Below are 13,990 nucleotides of genomic sequence, written 5' to 3'. Positions count from 1 at the left end.
ATTAGCTGGGTGTGGTAGCACATGCCTGTAGTTCCAGCTACTCTGGAGGCGGAGGCACAAGAATCACTTGACCCCAGGAGGCAAAGGCTGCAATGAGCCAAGATCACACCATTGCACTCCAGCCTGGGCAACAGAGCAAGACTCTATCTCAAAAAAAAAAAAAAAAAAAAAAAGTTTAAACTTTGCTTATGGCACTTTTATCAAATAAACCTGAAAAAAGTTACAACTCATATTTCAAAAAACCTAATTTCCTGGTTATATAAAAAGCTCCTAAGATCATCAAAAGACCTATAAGACCAAGAATAAAAATAGGCCAGGTGCGGTGGCTCACACCTGTAATCCTAGCATACAGCTGAGGTGGGTTATTACCTGAGGTCAGGAATTTGAGACCAGCCTGGCCAACATGGTGAAACCCTGTCTCTACTAAAAATACAAATATGAGCCAGGCAAGGTGGTGCGCACCTGTAATCCCAGCTACTCAGAAGGCTGACGCAGGAGAATCACTTGAACCCAGGAGGCAGAGGTTGCAGTGAGCCAAGACTGCACTCCAGCCTGGGCGACAGAGCAAGACCCGTCTCACAAAAACAAAAAAAACAAAGAATAAAAATAGTTCACTCTTCAACATATAGGAAGATCCTACCCTCATTCAAAGGAATAAAACCCAGATATTAAAACAATGCTTATCACCTGTGGGAAGCAGAGATTAAAAAATAAAGAAAAACAAGAACTTAAAAATAATACTAAAAGCCATTTTTCACTTACAAAATTAACTTGAAAAATTAGTTTGGTAACACTTTCTATGGGCAGGGCTCTCTGACTTTGCTGGTAGGGTTTTTAAATGCTGTATCCCCATATGGCAGGTCATTTGGCAATACCTAAATAGAGTTTATCAGGTAAACTTAAACTTGTGTGAAATGGGTACAGATATCTGCAAGGTAATTCACTGTGGCACTGTTATAGCATAAGGCTCAAAATAATCCAAATGGTCACCATTAGAGACCAGTCCAGTAAGTTCTGGAACCTCCTACAGCACAGGCTATGCAGCTATACAGATAAAGCTAAGAGCTACAATATTAAATCCTATCCTTATCCCCAAAAAAGGGAAGAGCCTGAATGCTATGGCACCATTTAAATAAGATGGTCAGAAAAAAAAGAGTAGCTTTATACTTGTCAAAGAAACGGTAAAAAAAAATTACAAGGCCGGGCGCGGTGGCTCAAGCCTGTAATCCCAGCACTTTGGGAGGCCGAGACGGGCGGATCACAAGGTCAGGAGATCGAGACCATCCTGGCTAACATGGTGAAACCCCGTCTCTACTAAAAATACAAAAAACTAGCCGGGCGAGGTGGCGGGCGCCTGTAGTCCCAGCTACTCCGGAGGCTGAGGCAGGAGAATGGCGTAAACCCGGGAGGCGGAGCTTGCAGTGAGCTGAGATCCAGCCACTGCACTCTAGCCTGGGCGACAGAGCAAGACTCCGTCTCAAAAAAAAAAAAAAAAAAAAAAAAAAAAAAATTACAAGAGAACTAATAAAAGTGGTTAACTACTAATAAAAGTGGAAGGAGTGAGGTAAAAATTCGATGGATGGGGAACAGAAAATCATTGGGAGACTTCATTGTACACATTTCCATACCTTTTTTTTTTTTAAAGAGATGGAGTCTCACTCTGTCACCCAGCTGGAGTACAGTGGCATGATCATAGCTCACTGTAGCCTCAAACTTTTGGGCTCAAGCAATCCTTCCACCTCTGCCTCCCAAAGCACTGGGATTAAAAGGATGAGCCACTGCGCCCAGCACATCTTCATATTAATACTTTTTGGAAACGTAAACCATATGAATGATGACCTATTTTAAAAATCACAACAGCTAACAAGAGTCAGGTACCATTTTAACTATTTTCCACACATTAATTCATCTAATCCTCACAACAGCTCTATAAAGGAAGTAGTACCATATCCCCAAGATAGAGACCAGAAAACTAAAGCACAAAACGCTACATTTAACATACAATCGACCAGGCGCAGTAGCTCACGCCTGTAATCCCAACACTTTGGGAGGCCGGGGCAGGTGGATCACTTAAGGTCAGGAGTTCAAGACCAGCCTGACCAACATGGTGAAACCCCATCTCTACTAAAAATACAAAAATTAGCTGGACGTGGTGGCGGGTGCCTGTAATCCTAGCTACTCAGGAGGCTGAGACAGGAGAATCCTTTGAATCCAGCAGGCGGAGGCTGCAGTGAGCTGAAATCGCACCACTGCACTCCAGCCTGAGCAACAGAATGAGACTTCATCTCCAAAAAAAAAAAAAAAAAAAAAATTCCGTTATGTACTGCATAACATCTGAGTCAATGATGGACCGTATATACAATAGTGGTACCATGAAATCATAATATTGTATTTTTACTGTACCTTTTCTATGTTTATTAATGATTTAAATATACAAATACTTGCCATTGTGTCACAACTGCCTCCAGTATCCAGTACAGTGAGTGACATGCTGAAGGGTGTGTGGCCTAGGTGTGTCATGGGCTGTACCATCTAGGTTTGTGTAAGTACACCCTGTTCACACAATGCCAAAATCACCTAACAACACATTTCTCAGAATGCATCTCCATCCATAATGCATGAATGTATGTATTTAATGATTTAGTAACTTACTTTACCTAAGAAAAATATACTATGTGTGGTATTTTGTCAAAGTTAATGTAAAGCAATGAAGCTCCTATAGAACTCATTAGGATTGAATGATGAAGACATTGGCTCTACTGTAAAAAGAAGTAAAAGTGGGCCTAGCAAAGTCGGACCCATGGCTACCAAATGCTACAAGGAGGCAGCCAATTAGTTCCATGAAAGCCAACTTTATTAATAAAGTAAAATATTCCTCTCTTCTCCCCAGCTAGAATGATGAGATATGTAAGAGGTTCAAGGTTCAAGTTAAAAAAAAAAAGAAAATTACTCATCTCTGAATAGCACAATAAAAGAACTTTTGTAATGTTTAAAAGTAGTGTCCTACTTCTATGGTTAATTTTTACAGCAAAAAACTTTACTAAATGCTACATCTATAAACAACAAATTGGAAGGACCTTTCGGCGACTCCAAAATAGTGCTTCTACTCAGTTCTTTAGGCATAGTGATATCTGCATGCAATTTACAATATTCTTTTTTTTTTTTTTTTATTATACTTTAAGTTCTAGGGTACATGTGCATTAACGTGCAGGTTTGTTACATATGTATACTTGTGCCATGTTGGTGTGCTGCACCCATCAACTCGTCAGCACCCATCAATTCATCATTTATATCAGGTATAACTCCCAATGCAATCCCTCCCCCCTCCCCCCTCCCCATGATAGGCCCCGGTGTGTGATGCTCCCCTTCCCGATATTCTTAATAAAAACTGGATGTAATTCATAAATTGATGGTGTGTAAAGGGGAATTAAAATGAAATTCAAGACAACTATTTCAAGGGCTTAACTGTCCAATGGCTGAAGCAACAAATGGATGACTGACTACGAATTTTTAAAACTACCAAATCAATTTAAACCAGAATAGAAGTTGAGAACAAGAGCAAGGAGGTTACGATATAATGATAATTCTAAAAATCTACTTCAAGTTTTTCTGTTTTAAGATAACTAAACCACTAATATGTCACACACAAAAACAAAACTTAACATTTCCAGACCAATGTGTACATCACTCAACACATTATGAGTTGCAGGAACAATAAGCACAGCAAAAACTTAGGAGGAGGTGAGGTACAGCAGCTTGGGCAAGCTTAAAAAGACATATCATTGGTGAATGAGGAGGAATAAATCTGTCAATGGTAGGCACAGGAACTCAAAACAAAGTAATGTGGGGCCATTCAGTACAGGGGAAAACGATTTTACAATGGGTCAAAGCCCCTAAAGAAGTTACCATGACATAGACAGACATACTAAAATACAATATGAGAAAAACCGAACTATAATAAGCAAACTACTCTAGGAAAATTAGGAACTATTAAATACATTTTCAAAATATGTGCCTCAAAAGTAGTCGATGCTTTTAAACTGTGCTTAAAGGTTTCAATTACCAGGAAAATTTACTAAGAAACCACATTCCCTAGAAATGCCAGGGGAAAAAAGTATTTTTGTATATACCATACTTAAATTTTCACTAAGAACATTTTATGTTTTACTTGTATTCAAATGCAGGTATTTTTTTTAAAAAACTTACCCAGAGGGCAAAAAAAATTTACACTAAATCGACAAGCACTTACTTACCTGAACATTTTTCTGGCCAATTTCTTATTTAACACAATTTGTTCATCAATATCAGCAATGTTGCTCTGGGCTATCAGTTAGTTCATAATAATAGTTTTATTGTAAAACAACTGCTTAGTTAGCACTTATGGAAAAAAAAAAAAAAATCACTGACCTGAATTCTGTATTAGTGGAAAATAGTAGTCCAAATGAAATACATACAAAAGATTTCAGAGCAATCCTCAAGCAACAAAGTAAAAATAATAATACTGAGATCTAAAGACTTTTCAAAGTAACTACAGGATTAAATGATAAATTCTAGCTGTAATAAATGATAGCACTCTCCAAGCTGGTTTAAAACATAATTCCACAACAAAGATAGAAAATGAAAACGTACAATAATTGCACTTACGATGTAGGAAGCAGTCATATTTAAAACATCGCCTACAGAAAAGCGTATGAAAGGAGTGTAAGCTTTGCTCTCTCTGAACAGATTTAGCGTTTGGTCCATCTATGTTGGGGGTACATTCAGGAGGAAGTGCGCCTGGGAGCTGCTGTTCGGTGAGTTCTTTATATCTGACATTAATCAAAAAAAATTTAAGTAAACATGAAACAAAAATCAATTTTTTGAAAACAGTTTCTAAAAGGTTTCCATGTGTTACTTTCGATGTTCATCTTGCCTAAAACATATAGGAATGGCTCTAACCTACAACAATCTTTATTTAGATAAAGAGCCAACTAAATATTGTGCATGGTGTTACGAAGAATCAAATTCATTGATATGATTCAAATATATCATGGAAAAGGATATATTAGTTTTAACTAAACATCAAATTTTGCTATCAGTATCCAGATAATTTTCCTGTAAATCTACCACTGTAGATTTTATGTGCATATGTGTGTTTATGTGTAGATATAAATTATTTATTCTATCTACAGGAAATATTTTGTAATGCAGAGTACCACAGGTACATATGTTGCTTCAAGTATCTTGCAAACATTGTAAATAAAGTGTAGTGGCTCATCCACTACATTGATTCCATTTGTAATAAACCAAAATGGTGAGTTACATACCACACAGGGCAAGATTGCCTCAAAGGAATATATCTTACTTTTCCTTTAGTTCTTCTGCTGTGCCTTTATCTGGAAACATTGAGGAAATGGCTTCAAAAATTTTATCAGAAGGAAATTTCCGAGGTGGGCGGCTTTCTTTATCTAAATAGGAGAATATGAAAGGCAAAAAGGAATGGAAGTAAACAAGTTTTCGATCTTTAATTTTCTCCACCCAACGACGTCTCTGTAACAAAGTTGATTTTCTAAGAAATCATCTCAATTTTGTGTTTGACTTACTTCTCACATACTTTACATGTGTCTGTGGAATACCAGTCGGTCAAAAACAAAATTCAAATATGAAAAGCTTTAAGAGCATTTACCTCTTGAAATAGGAAAAACTTTACCTCTTGGGTCTGTTTACTCATCTGTAAAATGAAGGAGCGGAACTAGATGATCAATAAGGTACCTTTTTGTTATTTTCTCTTTTTCAAATATGCTTCTTAGAAATTGCTATTTCACCCACCAAATTATTCTATGCTGCCTTAACATGAGCTTTGCCAAGTAGAGAACACCAGCTATTGTCTCTGTTTCTTCCCAATAGTGTAATCTTGTAAGTTACTTAACCTCTCTAAATCTATCCCCTCAAATAGAAAATGGATCTGATAGTAACATCCACCTCATGAAGCCGTTATGAGGATTAAGTGAGCTGGTGCACATGAAGTGATTAGTACACAACTTGTACATAGTGAATATCAATATGTTATATATTATAATGATGTCCAGAGAAGCACACAAAAAATTATGTTCTTTGCTAGCCAAAGGAAACAGAGACACTCAAGTGAAGATAATGTTGCAAGTAATATGCTCTTTTCTTTTTTTTTTTTTAAGGCAGGATCTCACTCTGTCACCCAGCCAGATTGTGAAGTGGCACAATCACAACTCAATGCAACCTACACACCTCCTAGGCTCAAGCAATCACCCTGCCTCATGTTTTTACTTTTTAGTAGAGATGGGGTCTCACTATGTTGCCCAGGCTGGTCTTGAACTCCTGGGCTCAAGCAATCTGCCCACCTTAGCCTCCCAAAGTGCTAGGATTACAGGGTTAGCCACCTTGCCTGGCCATAATATGCTAATTTTGATTATACTGCTATCAGTGTGACATTTAGCAAAGAAAGAAAAAGAGAAAGAAGAAACTAAGCTCTACTTCTACTCTTTCTACTGTTTTTGAAAGAAAGCTGTAATGGCTACACAGAATCCTAATAACCAGGCATACCGTCTCGGTGATCCTCCAGATCTTTCTGTTTTTCTTCTCTTTCTTCAGGATCGTCTCCATCATCATCATCGTCATCATCATTATATTGACCAAGGGCATTCACCAACTCCACAAAAATTTCATCATTTATAAACCCACATTCTGAAATGCATCAAATGTCAGAAACACACAGGGGAAGTAGTAATGTCAAAAGTTTATGTATCCTTTTTCTACTTGTACAAAACAGGCATAGCCTAGTAACTAGCACTAAAACATTATTATTGAAATGAGGGAAGGAAAAGATAAGATCATTTTCAAGACTGGCGTTAGGCAAAGTTAGGAAGGAAAATTATCTTTAATACCTGCTACTTTGTCGAATAGCCCCTCCCCAAAAGTTTCTAGTAGAAAACTGAATTCTCTAGGAACTGATTGTGGCTTTAGCCTCCTCCCAAACAACGGATCTGTCCTTTAACTGATGACTTCAGATCCTGCTTTCTGCTGATAATGACAATGGATGATGATATTACAAATATTACCCTTTCAGACACTTTAACAGGGCCTCCTGGACACAAAAAACTGAAACCATGACTCTAATGATTGAATTTCAGATACTGTAGTCCCTAGAGGAGCAGTATTTTTGAACAGTAGGGGCTGCTGGAGCCCCTACATGCCACAGCAGAGCCCCAATCCTAATTAATTTTATTACTAAAGAATCTTAAAATCTACATACACTCAATTTCTATTTAATTTACATGTTACTGCCATTATAATTTATGTTATAACCAACTATGCGTAATTATCAGGTGGCAAATACGATCCTCCTAATTTTCCCAAAAATAGTTAGGGAAAATACTGAAAATCTTAGGCCTGGGCCCAGGTTCAGTCCCTTATAGTTCAGTGCAAAACTTAATTTTAATATTAAAATTTTTCTCATGCCCTATGCCTCATAAACAAAATTATCTCTCAATTCTTTAGCCCCTTTTTCTAAGAGAAGAAGCATATGGCTCACCTCTATCCCCATGTACTTTTCCATCATAATTTTTTATTAGTTCTTCAATGAAAGTACCATCCTGGTCTAAAACTTCATCTCCCATATAAGGAATGTTATGTAAAACAGTTTCATCTTCCACCTAAAAATAAGAAAAAAAAATTTAAAAAGCAGGTTTATTCTAAGTATCAAATGTGAAATAACTAAAATACAACCGTTTTTTCATATGTAGATGTCTTTACCCAGTTGTCCAGATATAAAATACTAGTCAGAGAGCAAACTCTAAAATGTATCAAAGAATAAAAAGACTCCTCTCGCCAATAAGCATATCTGAGAAAACTGTTGACAGGAAAAAAATCTGATTCAAGAAAAAATACTGCACTTAGTCTGTCATCAATCATTCAAACTTACCATTATTTTACATACCTCTAAGAAAGAAAAAGATGCTCTAGATTATGAGAAGACATCATCCATTTGTTTTTCTGTTTTTTGTTTTTTATTTGAGACGAGTGTCTCACTATGCTGCCCAGGCTGGTCTCGAACTCCTGAGCTCAAGTGATCCGCCCGCCTTAGCTCCCAAAGTGCTGGGATGACAGGTGTCTGGCACCATGAACCACCATGCCCAGCCATCATCGGTTTTAAGGCACACTTTAGATGTTAATACAGGATGATGAAATAAGGTATATCAAGATCCATATAGACCCATCCCAAAAAACGACCATAAGACTCCCCAACTCCACTTGATGATCCGGTTATTAAAACAGCCATTAACTTGTAATAGTTTAAGGTAAAATGAAAAAAAAAGAAATTAAGACATCCAATATAATAAAATTCTAGGGATGTAGAGTATTGATAGTCCATTAAAGTTTATGCCAAAAGGATATGTACTTATATATAAAATAAGAACATTCTACAAAAACATAAAATATTTCAGTATTTAGATGAATGAGATGAATATCAAAGTTGACAGTGCTAGTAAAGATGACAGGTGAGTTTTTATCAAGCTTTGGAAGACAACAGAGAAGAAGAAGATCCAATCAAAGAAAAATTAAGAGAACAGAATACTTAAGAATACAAGGGAAAGAAAGCTGACATTCATGGGAGGAAGAGCATTTCCAATGAAGAATAAAAATGACAGTAACCATAGATAAAGACTGGACAGTTCTGAAGCACATGTTTAAAGAGACTAATTCCAAGTGAAGACAAGTCTAAATCTTAAGAGGCCTTTGAAAAGGATATTGGTTAAGAACAGAATTTTAGAAAGATAATTCTGACAAGCAGAATTGGACTGGCTATGCCTGACTGGGAGGACACAGCAGCTCTTTAAAGGGTGAGAGGGCGCAGGCTCGGCCCGGCACTGTGATCATGGCCCACAGGGAAGAACATGCTGGAAAAGGCCATACATGGGACTACTAGCAGGCAGGAAATGTGGAAAAAAATCTCAAATAATCCCTAGGTAACAAATTTAGGACAACTGGAGAGTTCATAAAGATAACAGTACCATAGACAGACAAGGAAAAGTGGGATAAAAGGGGCATATAATTAAAATGCAGATTTAAATGTATCCATATATTCAAATTCAAGATTATGTACACACTGGAGGCGGCCTGTTTTCATCTCATTCACTTGCACTAATCTCATTTAAACTAGGGGTTGATTTCTTTATATCTAAGCCAAAATTAAGTGACACTTACATATTTTGTCTTTTCAATCATATCCACATCATCCTGCTCACCAAAACATATCCTAGTTATAATAAAGATTGTGTGCCTAATCTGCTTTGGTCAGCAAAATCAGACAGGGTCTGGCTCTGTCACCCAGGCTGGACCAGCAAAATCCATGGATGATTCATAAATTATATTTAATGAAAAATTTAAATACCATATTCTTCCAGAATTTCAGTCTGTGAAAACATGAAACTTCCCTCAAGGTCATGTAATGTAATTCTCAAACTACACTCAAATTTATACAACTACAGAAGAGTAACTGAAGTTGACACTCTTCTGTACAAAGTATAAAAGTTACTAAAAAATTCCCTAAAGCAGGTTCACCAAGGACTTCCATCAACATTTTATTAGCCTTTCCACTTTATATATCAATTAAGTAATACAACTATATATTTTCTATTTAGCAATACAAGTCAAGAACACATGCTTCAGTTTCTCTTTAGCATTTTATTACAAAAGCTGCTGGGTCAGAGTTAGCAATGGAAATATGTTTCAGCTCATGTTTTATAAGCCCTATGAATATTATCTAATGTACATTATCAAAATAAAATGCCACCTAAAATTGTTTTAAACAGTAAGTTCTCAATTAACAAAAACCCAAAGTCAGATTTAGATTATAGGACACTGACTTTTTTAAGGATAAGAACTATAAGCTTCATTCCTTTTTTTTTCTTTTTTGAGACAGGGTCTGGCTGTCACCCAGGCTGGAGTGCAATGGCACAATCTCAGCTCACTACAACCTCCGCCTCCCTCAAGCCATCCTTCCACCTCAGCCTCCTGAGCAGCTTGTGACTACTGACATGTACCACACCCAGCTAATTTTTGGTGTTTTTTGTTTGTTTGTTTTTGAAGAGACAGCATTTCACCGTATTGCTCAGGTGGATCTCCAATTCCCGGACTCAAGTGATCAGTCTGCCTCAGCCTCCCAAAGTGCTGGGATTACAGGCATGAGCTACAATGCCCAGTCCATCTTTTAAATCTTTTTAATCCCAGGTATAGTTATTGCTTAACACTTTTCCTTTGGAGAATATAGGAAAAGAGTAATACTGCACAGGCCTTAAAGAAACTATATTAACCAATTTTTTAAAATTACTTCAAGTGTTATTTTGATAGCTTTTCAGATTTTATACTGTCTTGATTCGCCTTGACAATAAAATTATCTATGCTTTTTTATTTCAAATAAGTTATCAAATAAGCAGAAGATATCTTATTTACATACCATAAAATTCTGCTGTAGGGGAGACCAAGAATACATTATGGGTACTGAAGCAACTGCATTCAGAGTCTTTAATGGGATGACTTGTGTTGGAAAATCCAAGTCACTGGTCACCGAACACTAAAACAGAAAAAATAAAATTGACTCTTAAGAATAAAAGGACAACCTTAAGCTCTAGCCATCATACTGTTAAGAGATGCTGCCTACCTAAATATTTAATTTTGAAGAAAAAGTCCTTACCTAGGACAGTAAAGTGGTCATATAAACCAAATAGGATTCTCTCTTTTCTCTCTTTTACTTAGGGTGAAAAAATGCTTCAAATTTTCCAAATGTTTAAAACCTCCAACCCTTCCCATACTTACCAATATCAGTAAGAATTAAAAACTGTACTTATGTGAGATTCAGCAATCTGATTAACTGCTCCATGCTTTTGCTAGACATTTATTTCCTAGCTCATCCTTCATTTCTCTTACATTCCAACCACACAGAATAATAATATATATACCAAATAAGCCACTTAAATCTTACTTAACAAGAATAAGAAAACTTGTTAGGTTAATCTTCCTTATCTTTATCTTCCTTTTTTAAAATCTAAGTGTCAACTGCTGATATTATCACATGATACATAAATATTAAGGGTAATGGGTTTGTGTTTCAATCACAACAAAGTAAATTCAAATCTATTCTGCAAAACTGTAATCTCTGAATTATAATATTAGCTAATTACTAAGTATTTTTTATGTGCTAGGCTATTTTAAACACATTACATGTCTTCTATTTAATCCTCATTATAACACTGTAAGATGGATACTATTCTTAGCCCCCATTTTACAGGTGAGAAAACTATAGAAAAGAAAGGATCAGTAGCTTGCCCAAGATTGCACATGGTTCTCGGGCTAGAATGTAAACTCCAAAAGTCTGACTCTGGAGCCCCTGCTCTTCCCGCTCCTCATATTGCCATGATGCCATATTGCTATAATGTGTCAGTGCACATAGTCCCTTGAAACACCATATTTCATACAATCGATGATGACAGCGATTTCAAGGTATACCATTATCTTCTGTATCACTAAGAAAAAAATGCTGCCAACTAAACAAAGATATAATCCGTTCTTATCACAGTGATTCTAAGATGCATGTTGTTTTGAATGTTAAATGTGAAAAATTTTGCATCTTTGATTCTCTGAAATATGGCAAAATTCTGTGCCCAAATAACCACAGCACTTTTCACCCTGTCTACGAATCCAAGATTCCTTAAAGAGTACTACTGCCCAAGTGTAAGTCCTCCAGAGCCTTCTCAAAAATATCCTAGACATACATTCATAATCCACAATCAATGAAAATAGAGCAAAAAAGAAGTGTAGTAAAATGAAACTGAAAAATCATATATATATATACACACATACATATTAAATGTTTAAATTTTTTATTTAAAATGTCTTAAGAATAGCAGAACGAGGTGTGGTGAAATTCAGAGTAGAAATCTGGCATATGCGCCACACCTGACCCTCAGCATTGGGTTGCATCAGGCCAGTGGGATAATCTCTCAATCATCACAGTCACTGCAGCACAAAAATAATTCCTTCCTTAGTGAAAGTAAAGGTTTAAGGATGGAGTAGTTAGAAAGAACTGTGACAGTGATTCATCCATTAATTTGCTTTCCAAAAAGGCAAAGATAAAGATCATAATACTAATAAGGCTCATAACCCAAGTAAACAAGACGGTGTGAACAGTTTACTAACACTCCAGAGCCCATAATCTTTCCCCTTCCTGCTATTTGGCCTCTGATACAATCCTTCATCCATCCATCCAATATTCCAATAAAAACAGCAGTTAACATTTATTGAGCACGTACTATGTTGCAGGCACTGTGCTAAGTGCTTATATACATTATCTTAATTATTCCTCATTACAACCTTATGATGTAGTTTAGCATCAAAACTTCACAAATGAGGACACTGAGGTTCAGAGAAGTTATATAATTTGTCTAGTCAGAAAGGTAGCAAATTACAAAACCAGGATTAAAACCTGGATTTAAAGTCTGACTGCAACACCCGTGAGCTTAATTAATTACTGCACTGTAGTTCTTGCCCTTGCAATGCTCATGGGGCAAAATAACAATTACAACCATGCAGTATTTACTATATAAAACAGAGATATGGCTGGCAAGGGGCTCAAGCGTATAATCTCAGCACTTTGGCAGGCCAAGATGGGCAGATCATTTGAGCCCAGAAGTTCAAGACCAGCCTGGGCAACATGGGGAAACACTGTCTCTACTAAAAACACACAAAAAATTAGCCCAGCAAGGTGGCACGTGCCTGTGGTCCCAGCTACTTGAGGGTCTGAGGTGGGAGGATCACTTGAGCCTGGGAGGCACAGGCTGCGGTAAGCCGTGATCAGCACCACTGCACTCTAAGCCTGGGTGACAAGAGTGAGACCCTGCCTCAAAAAAATAAAATAAAATAGAGACATATGACAATGTAATAGGAGTATTTCCTCCAACAACAACTTATTAGTACTACCAAGTCTTCTTTCCTTCTTTCTACTTAACTGGGAAAATTTGGGGGTGGAGGTGCTTATAATCACTAAATATACTGAATATAATTAGTGATACTGATAGTATCAAATACTATCCAGTGACTTAAAGTACAAAACAATTTTCATTTCTTAAAAAGAAAATTCTGATTTTTTTTACATTTGGCAGGAATAAATTAATTCTGTGGCTTCTGAAGGAAGAAGTGCTTTTAAAGCTTAAGGGGGAGTGGGCTGCCTCTCCGACTCTGACTTATTCACCTGCTTCAACACCTAATTCCAAAGTCGCACGTAAGGGTTAGAGAATGAATATTGTTTTCAACTACGAGAAAGAAGGAGCATTAGCTTTGCTTCATCTATGGTTGCTCTAGTGATAAGCAAATACTCTGCAAATCCTGAATGAAGTCAGCTGATTTTTCCCATTAACAGAAAGAACTTATGGAAGCACAGAAAATATTAAGGCACAGGCTGCAGCACTACATACTACTTCCAATCCCATACCTCTGTCATACCCCAGTATCCCATCGCCTCAGTTCTGAGTCATGCGAGAGTCACTAAGAAACAAGAAATAAGCTCTCTGAGAGCAAAAGCAGCTGAGCCAAGTGTGGCTTCACCTCTGTCTTGAAAAGATACTCAGCACAGTGTCTCAAAAAAACAGTAGGCACTCAAAAAATGTTTCTGGAATGAACAGACTACATTTGATGACTTTCTCTACTGGAGACTTCAATTTCTGTTTAAAGCTAAGAGAGCAACTATTTAGAAAACTGACGGTCTACCCCCACCTCATTATATTTCTAGTATCTCTAGAAACCTATCCCATTCTTTAACTATTAACCATGACTATTAACCATATTCCTTTCATTTATGAAATATTCAAATGCAAAAGCATTTGTTGGTAAAAAACAAATGTGGGCTTCTTATTTATTGACTTACAGAAAAATTACTCAAAAATCCCAGTTACTTACCAGCAACTTATTTTTCTTTGAAAAT

The 13,990-nt window shown here is 36.7% G+C and overlaps 1 protein-coding gene across 9 annotated transcripts in view; it reads right to left on the bottom strand.

Moving 5' to 3' along the window:
* EZH2 (enhancer of zeste 2 polycomb repressive complex 2 subunit) overlaps nucleotides 1-13,990 on the bottom strand; it is a 73,984-nt gene that overhangs the window by 15,655 nt on the left and 44,339 nt on the right. For 7 of the 9 annotated variants that reach the window (XM_030932933.1, XM_030932939.1, XM_030932934.1 and 4 more), the window contains 5 exons: nucleotides 10,472-10,588; nucleotides 7,547-7,667; nucleotides 6,559-6,699; nucleotides 5,345-5,447; nucleotides 4,645-4,808 (listed from right to left, as the gene is read on the bottom strand). In XM_030932933.1, the coding sequence (XP_030788793.1) occupies nucleotides 4,645-4,808; nucleotides 5,345-5,447; nucleotides 6,559-6,699; nucleotides 7,547-7,667; nucleotides 10,472-10,588 (646 nt within the window). The remainder of the gene's footprint in view (nucleotides 1-4,644; nucleotides 4,809-5,344; nucleotides 5,448-6,558; nucleotides 6,700-7,546; nucleotides 7,668-10,471; nucleotides 10,589-13,990) is intronic. The other 2 variants (XM_030932938.1, XM_030932941.1) reach the window with 1 other exon arrangement.

The sequence above is a fragment of the Rhinopithecus roxellana genome, chromosome 6 (assembly GCF_007565055.1).
Source record: "Rhinopithecus roxellana isolate Shanxi Qingling chromosome 6, ASM756505v1, whole genome shotgun sequence".
Lineage (NCBI taxonomy): Eukaryota > Metazoa > Chordata > Mammalia > Primates > Cercopithecidae > Rhinopithecus > Rhinopithecus roxellana.
This window is presented reverse-complemented; position numbering and strand designations above follow the sequence as displayed.